The sequence below is a fragment of the Aplysia californica genome, unplaced genomic scaffold, assembly GCF_000002075.1.
Source record: "Aplysia californica isolate F4 #8 unplaced genomic scaffold, AplCal3.0 scaffold00097, whole genome shotgun sequence".
Taxonomy (NCBI): Eukaryota; Metazoa; Mollusca; class Gastropoda; order Aplysiida; family Aplysiidae; genus Aplysia; species Aplysia californica.
The window spans coordinates 1437698-1449244 of NW_004797367.1; the positions used below are offsets into that span (position 1 = coordinate 1437698).

The 11547-nt window shown below is 39.6% G+C and overlaps 1 protein-coding gene across 1 annotated transcript; it reads right to left on the bottom strand.

Moving 5' to 3' along the window:
• Positions 1–2766: 2766 nt before the first annotated feature.
• On the bottom strand, positions 2767–9138 carry LOC101853847. Its single transcript, XM_005095173.3, has 4 exons — positions 8966–9138; positions 7645–7788; positions 6795–6975; positions 2767–3534 (listed from the first exon to the last, which is right to left on the bottom strand). The coding sequence occupies exons 1-4, from the start codon at positions 9075–9077 to the stop codon at positions 3147–3149; spliced, it is 825 nt and encodes a 274-aa protein (XP_005095230.2). The 5' UTR covers positions 9078–9138; the 3' UTR covers positions 2767–3146.
• Positions 9139–11547: the final 2409 nt, after the last annotated feature.

Here is an 11547-nt window from a genome sequence, read left to right on the forward strand (position 1 = left end):
TGTATGAATATATTACACGTAACAATTGATTGTACAGCAGTAATATACAATAATACACTTTTATTATTATAGTATATGTACGGTATTACACACTGCAGGGAAGAAGCAAGATAGATAGAAACAACAGACGTAAAGACAGGACACTCGTAGGACCTACCAGTGGCGCACTCCACTCCAACCCCCCGCAAAGAGCAAAGGAGGAGAGACAAGGAAAACAGATGTGTGATAGGAAAGAAGGAGCAAACCACATCTGAACACCTGCCAACCACCAACACTATTTGCATTATAGAATCAAAAGAAACAACAACAAAAGCAAACAAAACACAAGAAACTAAGATCAGTTTCATGCTCTCACTTTGTTTATTCTGTACATCAATATCAACAGCTGGTCCAACAAGGTTTTTTTGAGTAAAGAGAAACACATCGACATAATACATGTAATAGTCATTTAAACCATGAACATACATCACAATCAATAAATTAACAAAAGTATCATTCACCTGAAAGCAAACAGAAACATTTTTTAAAAATGTATGTCTTCTCTATGCCCCTATCGACACTATTCAGATAAATTAGGTGGCCTTCCGACCCTGCATGCCAGGGTCAACCTGAGCTGAGGAGAGGGATACAACATCCCAGCACTGAGATACTCGATACATGTACAATTTTCTCCCCACTCTGGAATTCTCCTCCACGCAACATCAAAGCGCCTTACATTAAAAAATAACACATTCTGAATAAATACATTATTAAATAACAATGGGAAACCCAATCAGTCAGTGTGATACATAAGAACACAATCGGACAAATGCATTAACATTCACGCTATGGTAAACAATAGCACAAACGCACATTCTCTCTCTCTCTCTGACACACACGTCACCCACTCACCTCACACTCACCCCTTGCACAAATCCACTCTCAAACCCACATTTCAATTGTAAGGGTTTACTGCCTCTTTCAACAAAAGGGGAAAAAATGTTTTGTTTTTTAACAACACCCCCATCGATACAGTTAGTTTGGATCATTTAAAGGAGACGGACTTCAACCCTACCTAAAGAGAGACGTCTGGAGTATTCCAAAGTGATTTTTTTCCCTTTTTTATTAACTTTTTTTTTTCTAAGTCAGTGTTTATGCCTCCATCCAGACGGTTAAAATAAGTAAGTGCGCCGACTTCCGACCTTGCCTGTCATGGCCCACCCAGGCTGAGAGGGGAGATTATAACATCCCAGCAGAAAGACAGAGATGATAAATAAACATTTTCTCTCTACTTGGGAATTGAACTCGGGTCTCCAACATGCGAGACGAAGAAGCCATAGACGCTGGTACCATGGTGCCAAGGTGATGAGGACCAAATGTGATTGTTGGCAAAACAGAGTACACAAATCATGTTGCAACACGGTAAGTTCCCGCTTAATAGAAATTAAATAGAATAATCTCAGTTCGGAGTTTTGGGGTTCTTTTAATCTGTATTGCTTATTAGGCTCATGTTTTCTCATATTTTGTTGTCAAACTTAATAGCAGTCTTTTTACATCCCCACTGACAAAATTAAGATCATATAAAAGGCCGGTTTCCTGTCAGGGTCAACCTAGGTTGAGAGGGATACAACATCCCAGCAGAAAAACCAAGATAATAAAGAAAAATGTCCTCCCCACTTTCGAATCAAACTCGGGTCTCCAACATGCGATGACAAAGCACCTGACCACTACACCCATAGACATAGGTAAGGTGACATGGACCAGATGTGATTGTTTGGCAAAACAGACTATACAAATCAGGTTGCAACATGGTAAATTCCCATTGAAAAAGAATTAAAATTAAATAGAATTAGTTTTGTGTTTTCTCCTTTTCTGTTGCTGAAAAGTGTCTCTTACTTCCCCACTGACACAATAAGACCATTTAGCAGGCCGGTTTTGACTCTATCTGTCAGGGCCAAACCAGGCTGAGAGGGGCTCAACGACAAAACACCTTATTGCTAGACAACAAGAGATGCCAGCACTGATGCCAGTAAAAGTAGAGAAAGCCCAAGCCTACAAACAAGAGCGAGTTTACTTTTAGTAAGAGTTTTATGGTACTTGCAACACAATAAGGTCATATAAGTGCCGAAGATTAGAGGCGTTACAAGAGAGTAAAGGAGAGAAAAGGACGACAGATGTTTGATAAGAAAAGAAGGAGCAAACCACACCAGAGCACCCGCCTACTGTGCCTCTGGGACACACACACCTTCACTCATGATGTGTGAGAAGAAAATCTCCATCCCTGGCGACACCACCACACTTCAGAAGTGGAGAGACAGTGTTCACCTGAAAGACGCCAAAAGGACAAAGAGGAAGAAGTGAAGACAACATGGCGTGAACATGGTGAAATGGTACAGGTTTAACGCCCCTATCAACACTATTAGGTTTATGTAAGAGGTGGGACCTTCAAATTTAACATCCATCTCCGAAAGGACCAGGACAAAATAGGACTTTTGTTTTAAGTGCCTTTCCCAAGGACACAACATCAAATCGAGCTGAGGCTCAAACCCTCCAAACTTTAAATCTCATGATTTTGGGTTCGAAAGCCTGACCACTAGCCTACTGACACAACTGTGGAGAGACTCTGCTCACTTTAAAGATATCAAATGGAAGGCATGTCCCCTGAGCCTGATGTACAAAAAAAAAACCACCTTGGGGGGGATTCCCTTGTGTGAAATATTTTTATTCTGCTGGGAAACTGCATCTCTTTTAGTTCATGTTGGTCTTGATAGTCAGGGGGGGGGGGGGGGGCACTAAAATAATTGATTTGCGACAGTTTTAGTGGCTATGTATGTGATCTGCATTTTAAAAAATACCCTGCAATTTGACCCTCAAAGGAGGGCATTTGTGTACGGGAGAGAAAGTAAAAATTGACCATGTATTACATCCCTATTGGCACAAACTAAGATCATTTAGAAGGCAGGCTGCATCAAGCCTGTCTATCAGTACCAACACAGGACTTGGATGGCTTCAGTATCTCGGCAAAGATAGGAAGCATTCATTCAAGCATTCAATCAAATATGACTTCCCCTGTGCAGGAATCGAACCCGCAACTTACATATCACAAGGGGGAAAAGAACCCCACATCCCTGAGAGGAGCAGCAGTACCACCTGAGAAAGAGGAAAGGTCAGCTTTTGGGGTCGTCAAGATAGGGTGTCATCTTCTCCACAATTTGCTTGAGCAGCTTGTTCCTCTTCTTCTCCGTCTTCCGATGCTTCCGCAGCACCCGGATGTGCTCCTCGTGGCGACGAGCCGAGCGTTCTTCAAACTCGTGAAACATCGCGAGAAACCACGCTGGGGCGTCCGAATGTTTAGGGGAAGACGCTTCGGGGGACGAGGGTGGGCTGGGTGAGGAGGCCGCACTCACTCTCTCGTTCGGCTTGAGGCGATGATACCGAGCTGTGGGCTGTGCCTCTGGATTGCTATTTATAGCATCTTCCACCTCGCTGAAATACATCCACATTTTGTTCCTTGCGTAGCCTGTTTCCTTCAGCGTTTCCAAGATAATCATGTACCTGTAGAGGAGAATGTGTGGACATTACTTAAATGTTAATATTTCAATTATGGCATGCAGATTCTATTTTAAAAAAATATATATAAATAAATCAAAAGAATTAACAAGAAAAAATTTACTCAACTTTAAGTTTAAGTGAGTCAAACTAATACGGTATTCAAGAAAAACACACTCAACTCTCAGTAAATCAAACTGATATTAAAGAAAACAAACACTTAACTTAAAGACAAAACATTGTTTTCCCTCCAACAAACAGCAAAACCTAAGGAACTACAAGGATAGTCTAGCACACATGAGTGAAATCGGCAGGATGTGGAAATCTTTTAGTTATGTCTGAAATTCGCTATGCGTGTGTTTTAAATCTTTATATCTGACGGGGGGTAAACCCACTACGTCTGGGTCCTCTTTTGGTACAAAATCTAGAAGTGACATATATATGTCACTAAATTGGTCATTAAATCAAAACAACTAAACATATTTTGATAGTTCATCTAATGAAGAAACTCCTGATAAAAGAGACCTGTTTTCGGCAAGTGACAAAAAGTAAATTGACGTCAAAATTGTTATAAAGGCAGCGGCTCACTGGCACAGTGGTTTCGACTGAGATCCACTAGGTGGAGTGGCTTGCCAAAGATAAGGATTTTAAAAAAAATATATATGTGCATAAGAAAAAAATCCAGACCAGAAAGTCTGGTCTCTGTGTGATCACTCATCACTAACAAATACAATATATATACTACACCCTATGCTCAACAGGTTTTTAGTTTAAGTAAGAGTTTTATGGCACTTGCAACACAAAGGGGTCATACAAGTGCCCAAGACAGAAGTGTTACTAGTCAGTAACAAACTCAAAAAAAAGAAGAAAGGAGAGATAAGGCCAATTGATGTTGGAAAGGGAAGACGGAGTGAACCACACAAGAGCACCCATCCACCACCCACTGCACATCAGGTTTTCCCAAAAAAGTGTCTGTCCTGCCAAGTGTTAAGCATGCAGAATGCTTGCAAGTGGTGAGATATCAGCCTACAGCATTGGTGTGTGAAAGGGTTGCACAGATAAAAAAACAACTTACAAACAACCAGTTGGGCATCATTTTTAAAGTGCAGACACAGGAATGGAAATGGGAAGGGGGAGGGGGGGGGGGGGGGGACGACGCCCTCTAGTGGTTAAGTGAGTAGTGAGTTCAGACTCAAAAGTAGTGTCAAGAAAGTGTCTGTGAAACTGGGTTAGGTGGGTGGTCAATGGGGTGTGTTTTTTTAGCATAACATAGCAACCTTGGCTAAAAAAAAACCCAGGGCGCTGTACAGTGGTGACCAGCATAGGCATGTTTGTGAAATTGTTATAGTTCTGTACTGGTGTAATATTGTGCATTTATGTATGTATTTATAATTATGTATTTATGTAGGCTACATGTATTATCATAATTATGTTCGCCATAGTAACCTAAATTTTCCTACGTGTACAGGGATAAATAAATTGTGTTTTTTTTCTTTTATTTTAAGTAGCAGTTGTGAAGTTCACACCAAAGAAAATTACACATTTTCTGTTTTGTTTGATAAAAGAGGGACAATGAAAAAAAAAAAAAGAACTTTTTGAGCAAGGAAAAAAGACAGTAACAACAGAGGGACTGAGCAGAAAGAGGGGATAATGTCGACCCCCTCCTACTTTCCGCAAAAATAACACAAGGCTTCTAACCAATCTAAAGGTGCACTCAGACCCAAGAACCACATCACTCTGTTAAGCAAGACGGTAGCTGACTGGGGTCATTGGGTTTATAATAACCATGGGTATATATATATATATGTTCCTGGGAGTGCCTTTTTTTACCTTTGACAAATTGAGGTCAAATGACTGATCTATTTTTGTAATCATAGGAATTGACGAACTAAGGTCAAATTATACCGTATTTGGAATGTTATCATGTCAAAATTTGACCAGGAGCACGAATATGATCAGATTTAAACTTTTCAGCAATAGATGTGTTTAAAATATTTGCCTGGCTGAACCTTCCCCAATACAAAGGACTCGACAGAAAAAATTTTGTGGCCTCTTTTAAGCCAACTAGATGGAATCCTGTCTACTCCCTTCAACGGTGGGACTCTGGACATCAGATGAGATTAACAGTTGAGACATAATATTAACAATAGATATAGCTTTTGTATAGCGCAAAATCCCACCAAACAGCAAGCTATATTGTCAGTGCATTTTGCTGTCTGCGTATGGAGCATTCAGTCATTCAGATACTTTCAGAAAACTAAACGTGAAAAAAAAATCGTTTTTATTAGTTCTAGTCTATTATACTACTACGTGTTATAGCTTCTTGACTTTTACAATTTATATTTAGGTTGTCATGAATTATTGGTGCTAATTAAAATGTGAGAGCTGACTTTTAGGATTGTGCTTAGGTCAAATGCCTTACGAGTACCGGAGTTTTCAAAGTTTGTTCCATTAGTGGATAGCCAACTGGAATGACTATATGCACTATTACAATATCATATGTGGGGACATCACAATAAATGATAATACAATCAAAGTAACGGGCACTTTTCTGGCCTCTGGGCAATTTTTATCAAATTTTCTTTTTTTTCTTCAGCTCAATACCTTTTATGTTTATAAAAGAACACATTTTTATATGAACTTTACTGAAAAATTTAGATTAAAGGCACAAAAAATGTAAATGTGTAGTTTCTAAGGACTCGTAAGCTTTGGCAGTGATAAAACTGTGGCGGCCATTTTCTCGTTAATTTTACCTCTGAAATCAGGCAACCAAATCTCATTCATTAATTATCTCGACTTCTATTCAAGATAAATGAGTATTTTTTATCAAAAGCAAGACAAATGAACAAGCTTTAAGGTTATACTAATAACTCGACATGCCCAAAAATTAACGAGCGCCTGATTCCACCATATATTATTACCCCTGCAGACCGGATAGTATTCGTAAAAAAATTTCTGGGAAGCATACAGTGCGATGCCATTTTACAGAGGTGCTAAAACACTAACGCACGGACAAGATCTTTCGTTGTCTATAGCAGGGTATCCTTTCCCACCTGGGTGAAGTGAGGAAAATTTGTGTAAAGTGCCATTCCCAAGGACACAACTTTGGGCCTGAGGCTCGAACCCGCAAGCTCACATTTACGATGCTGTAACATAATATAAAAATTCAATTGGTCTGTCTGTGGGACCGAAGACACGGACAGATGTGTATCTTTGGTCTGAAAGATCAGTAAAATGACTTAGTACTCTTGAAACCTTCCTTGTACCTGCTCTTTAAGTTCCTCCATTTTCGATCGCCTTCATCAGCACCAAAATTTGTTCCACAGGCAGCATTGAGCTCCTCTGTGATGAGCTGCCACACGTCCCGTTTCCGGTGCGCTGAAACGAACCGGTGAGCATGCTCTTTGTACAAAGCTATCAGTGTTCTCACGCGGGGGGGAGTCCAAACTGAAAAAAATAAACAGAACAATTTTTTTCACCTCTTTCATTTGCTAATTTATCACTCAATTCTCTGCTCAGGTGCTATAATAAAAAAGAATCCAGGTCCTATCCTGTAATTAATCTGTTCTAGCTTTTTAAAATATTATCATCATTGCCTGTCTCACCCTGCACCAGGGTATAATTAATAATCATAGGCCACAGACAAACACTTTCCACCTTTCTCTATCCTGGGTTAGCCTCTTGATGTTATTCCATGTCTTCCCACTTTTCTGTACATCAGTTTCTCTTTTAAATATATAAGTTTAAATTATTCTTGGTCGACACCTTCCCCTTTTGTCTTCTATTTTTACAGTGACAGCAAGATGTTCAAGGTTTTTTTGTTGAGTTTTGCACCTTCTTTTCATTCCAGGAAATTCTCAACGATCTGACAAACTATTCAAACCAGTCACACCTGGTCTTACAGCCACCTGTAGAAGACAATGACCTTTACAAAAGGCCACTTCTAATTTTTTCCTTTGTTCTATATAATGACACTGTCGAGACATCCACCAGTCTAAGACAACCACTAATCTCCACGACTATGGGTGGCTGCCATAAACAATTTCAACTGTTTTTCTGTTGCCTCTTTTTACATCAATACTCCAGAAGAAAAGGGTTAAAAAAAACCTAACTCACCTTGGCAATCTTCTCCTTTGATGACAGGTGTATCATTATCTGCCTGAGCTCCTGAGTCCATGTCACCAGCATCAGAACCTGAAGGGCCATCCTGCTTACTGCCAGGGCCACGCTCTCTTATGATTTTCTGCAACAGCTCCTCATCTGACATAAACCAGAAGATCAGAAACATTTCAGGACAAATTGCTAAACTGGCTTAATACACATGACATAGCTGAAAAAGAAAAAGAAAATGATTAAATATCTCTCTTATATTATATATTATATATATATAATATCGCCCTCATCAATACACTTTTAATCATTCAGGAGGTGGGCGGCTTCATTAATATACTACTAACAAACATATCACCAGTCACCAGTCAGGCTAAGAGAGATATAATATAACATCCAAGCCAACAAAAGGAAAACAGATACCTGTACAGTTGACTCCGCTTGTATTGAAGTTACTTGAGTTGATCTTCGGTTAAGTTGGTCTTTTTTCTCGGGTACCAGCACACGACCTGTTCTTCTAAAGTTCTCAATAGCCAGCAATGGGTAAGTTCCAACTTCGGATGAGTGGTTCAATTTTTAACACCCCCCCCCCCCCCCCACCGACATATTAACTCATCAGTAATCGACTGTGCCGATCTAAGAACCATAATCCGTTAAAAAATGTGGGGAGATTACACAGGTCATTTTATGCCCATTTCATCATTTGAAATTTTCTTTGTTATTTATAATTGATTTGTGAGTTTTAGAGTAGTAGGCTATCAATTTATTATTTAATAGTGTGATTTATGGGCCCTATAGAATCTATTTATAGCAAAATAAATTAAATTGTGGAGAAAAAAAATAAACAGTCCTGACACTTTTCACAAATCTAGGCTGGATCTAGAATAACTTTTTTTTCAATGCAAGCATAGCAGACAGGTCGGGTAGGTTAATAAAATTAAATATTATATTGTTGGGGGGGGCTTTCTGATTTTCTTGTATTTGTATTTTTTTCTTATTCTGAACCTGCTCATTCTAAATCTAGAGCTAATGTTCTCTTTAATGTCCTTATATCCACCTATCTGAGAATATTTAGCTGTAATTATTCTTTGTTGAATATAATCTAGATCTAGATCTGGATTTAGAAATCTAGAATTGAAGCTAGAGAAAATGGCAAGAGTGTGTCCCCTCGTACTTGTACTCCACTTGCTTGCCTCCGCTCTTGACAGGTAATGGAAACCGCTTGAAAATGCTTCGCGCTTGCAAAGCATTCGCTACCTTCATCAAATTCAAAGAGTCTAAACTACATCAAAAAGCTCTTAAAATTAAAATCAGACTTTCTTCTCACCATTTTCGATGAGATTTGACTCTGCTTCCGTCACTTGCAGTGGTATTGTAGACCCACAAGCAGACATAACATTGACGATCACAGGCCGACTGTTTTTATTCTGGTTCGCCATTTTGAACAAAGTCGAGCGTGACTGCTGGAGCAGAGTCAAGCACGTCAGCTTCGCTCGCCAATGCTGCGCAAACGGCAAACAAACAGGGAGCAGAATTGCCAGATCTTTTTCAGGCCAACAGTTTAAAATGGTCTGAAAAATACTGCCAACACTAGCACTAAACCTAAACTGCCAAACTTCGCTGTGGACGAATTTACATTTATTTATTTTTACCAAGGATAGTTTCATGTAATGAAAAAGACAGCTGTCATCTATCATCAGCAGGTGTAGCCATAACTAAGAAGTTCAAGGATTTGTCTTTTAGAAGAAGAATAAAACAGAATTTAGGATAACTGTCAAAAGCCGCAAAAATAGGTAGGCCCTACTTAACGTTTCTTTACTTTTTTTTTCTTTTCCCTTCCCCTCATACAAATGAATGAGCGTGGTGGGGAGATACAGATATCCGAAGTTTTCTACAGCCTAGACAAGTGACCTGCAGGGGAGGCTAATGTTGGGTGTTCTAAAATTACTCTAGCCTAAAACAACTTCTTATTTTTAAAATACCATAATTCTAACCTTTGACAGAAAATCTGCCAAGCTGGCAACCATATAGGCCTACGCAAGCACCCGCTATCCTTGGCCAATCAATCGCTCGGCAAAACCGAGCGCAGTGCATCAAATCGAGGCGAGAAGTCCTCGCTTTCCGAGCAAAAATCTTGCTTTGCACGCTCAGGCTGACAGCATTATATTATTATTACTATTGAATGTGTTTATTCAGGGGAGGAAAAGACAAACAACAACAACAAACAAAAGATATGTCCTCCGGTAGTAGGCCTACATGTCGGTTTTTTTTTTTTTTAGAACAGTCAGTGAATTGTATAATTTAATGGTTTACACTGACACACCTGGGCGTGTATTCAGGTATTTAGATTGAAATACTCTGGAGATAGGCTACGTGAAAGAGCGGTTCCTTCAGGTTTCTTCTTATCCATATATAGGGCGTAGATCTATATTTTGTAGAGTGCACTGTTTTCACCACAGGCTATAATATTATAATATAATATAGTATAATATAATATCATATAATATAATATCATATAATATGATAGATAAATAGATAGATAGATAGATAGAATTTTTGCAGCTTTCCAAAGCTAAAAAATCTACCCTTCAAAATCACAAAAGCGCATTTTAATGCCAGATCAAGATCGACTTAAAATTGTCTTGCGGCGCTTTTCTCGTGATTCCTTGTACTTGTAGGAAGAACACTACAAAAGCTACTGCAGTTGTTTTGGGGGTATTTTCATTTATTTTTAAAATTAATTAATTAATTAATTAATTTATTTATTTATTGGGGGGGGGGGGGGGGGGCTCTGGTGTACCAAAGTATAGACGAACAAAAGTGCAGGGGCTCTCGACGTTGTCTCGGGGTATGGTGTTTCATCTCTCGCATTCAATAAAATGTTCGAAACCTGACAGCAACAGAAAATTTTCTTCGCTGAAATTAATGTTCTCCTTTCATACCTTCTTCGCTGCTCTTTAACCATACGTTCTATCGTCTGCTTTCGTTTCCACCTTCTCCCCCCCCCCCCCCCCGCCCTTGGCCCCTACACTGGGCTGACTAGCTCTTTCTGCAGTTTTTCTACTATATCCCTTGCCCTCTACTTACTGCTGTCTTTTCTTTCAGCCACATCCCTGATGATAGGTAGGAAGATCTAACATCAATAAACCTTCTCGAATAAAGGCGAGTCTCGTGTGCAAGTTGCGCACGTTACAGATGCCTTAATATTATGGTGGTTGTAAAACGGGGGAGGTGAAGGTGAAGGATGAAAACAACCCTTGTGCAAGAGTACCCTGTTGGGGATATGAACTAGGGTCAACCGCTCTACAGTCCAGCATGATACCCACACAATTTCATAACAGAGCGTCCAGTAAGCCTTGTTCTCGGGGAAGTTTTTGCTCATGTCAAGTCAAAGTCAAGGCTTGTTTGTTTGAGTAAAGCAAAGCACATCAACACCATAATTGTCATTTTGTGCAGGGGAATTTGGTAAAACTGACAGACAGAACAACAGGGGAAATGAAAAGACGAAGGACCTACCAGAGGCGTTCTCTAACCATCCGGAACGAGCATCAGCTCAGCCCGATGTTGTGTCCTTGGAAAAGACACTTTGCACGAATTTTCCATTTATTCGCCCTGTCCTTTCGGAGATGGACGTTAAAATTGGAGGTCCGGAGGTCCTGCCTTTTAAATAACCTATTTGTGTTGGATCTAAAATTAATTGGGACGTAAAACCTCGGTAACATTTCACCATTTTTTCACGTTGCCTTTTCACCTAGGTAGAAGTAGAACCAAGCATTGCCAGCACTTAATGTCATCTTACAAGAACTGAGTTTGTGTTCACCTTGTAATTTCTAACTCTGTGAATCAGCAGTCAGCCTCAGCCTTGATAAATGCACAAAGTCAATGTGGGTGTTTTAGGCCACCATCGAC

What these genes read in the sequence shown, in the direction of transcription:
- LOC101853847 (XM_005095173.3), bottom strand. Translation starts at nt 9,077, where the DNA reads ATGGCGAACCAGAATAAAAACAGTCGGCCTGTGATCGTCAATGTTATG. An exon ending in CAAAGGAGAAGATTGCCAAG is followed by an intron (nt 6,976 to 7,644) that starts GTGAGTTAGGTT and finishes TATTTTTTTCAG; the next exon opens with TTTGGACTCCCCCCCGCGTG. An exon ending in TGGAGGAACTTAAAGAGCAG is followed by an intron (nt 3,535 to 6,794) that starts GTACAAGGAAGG and finishes TCTCCTCTACAG; the next exon opens with GTACATGATTATCTTGGAAA.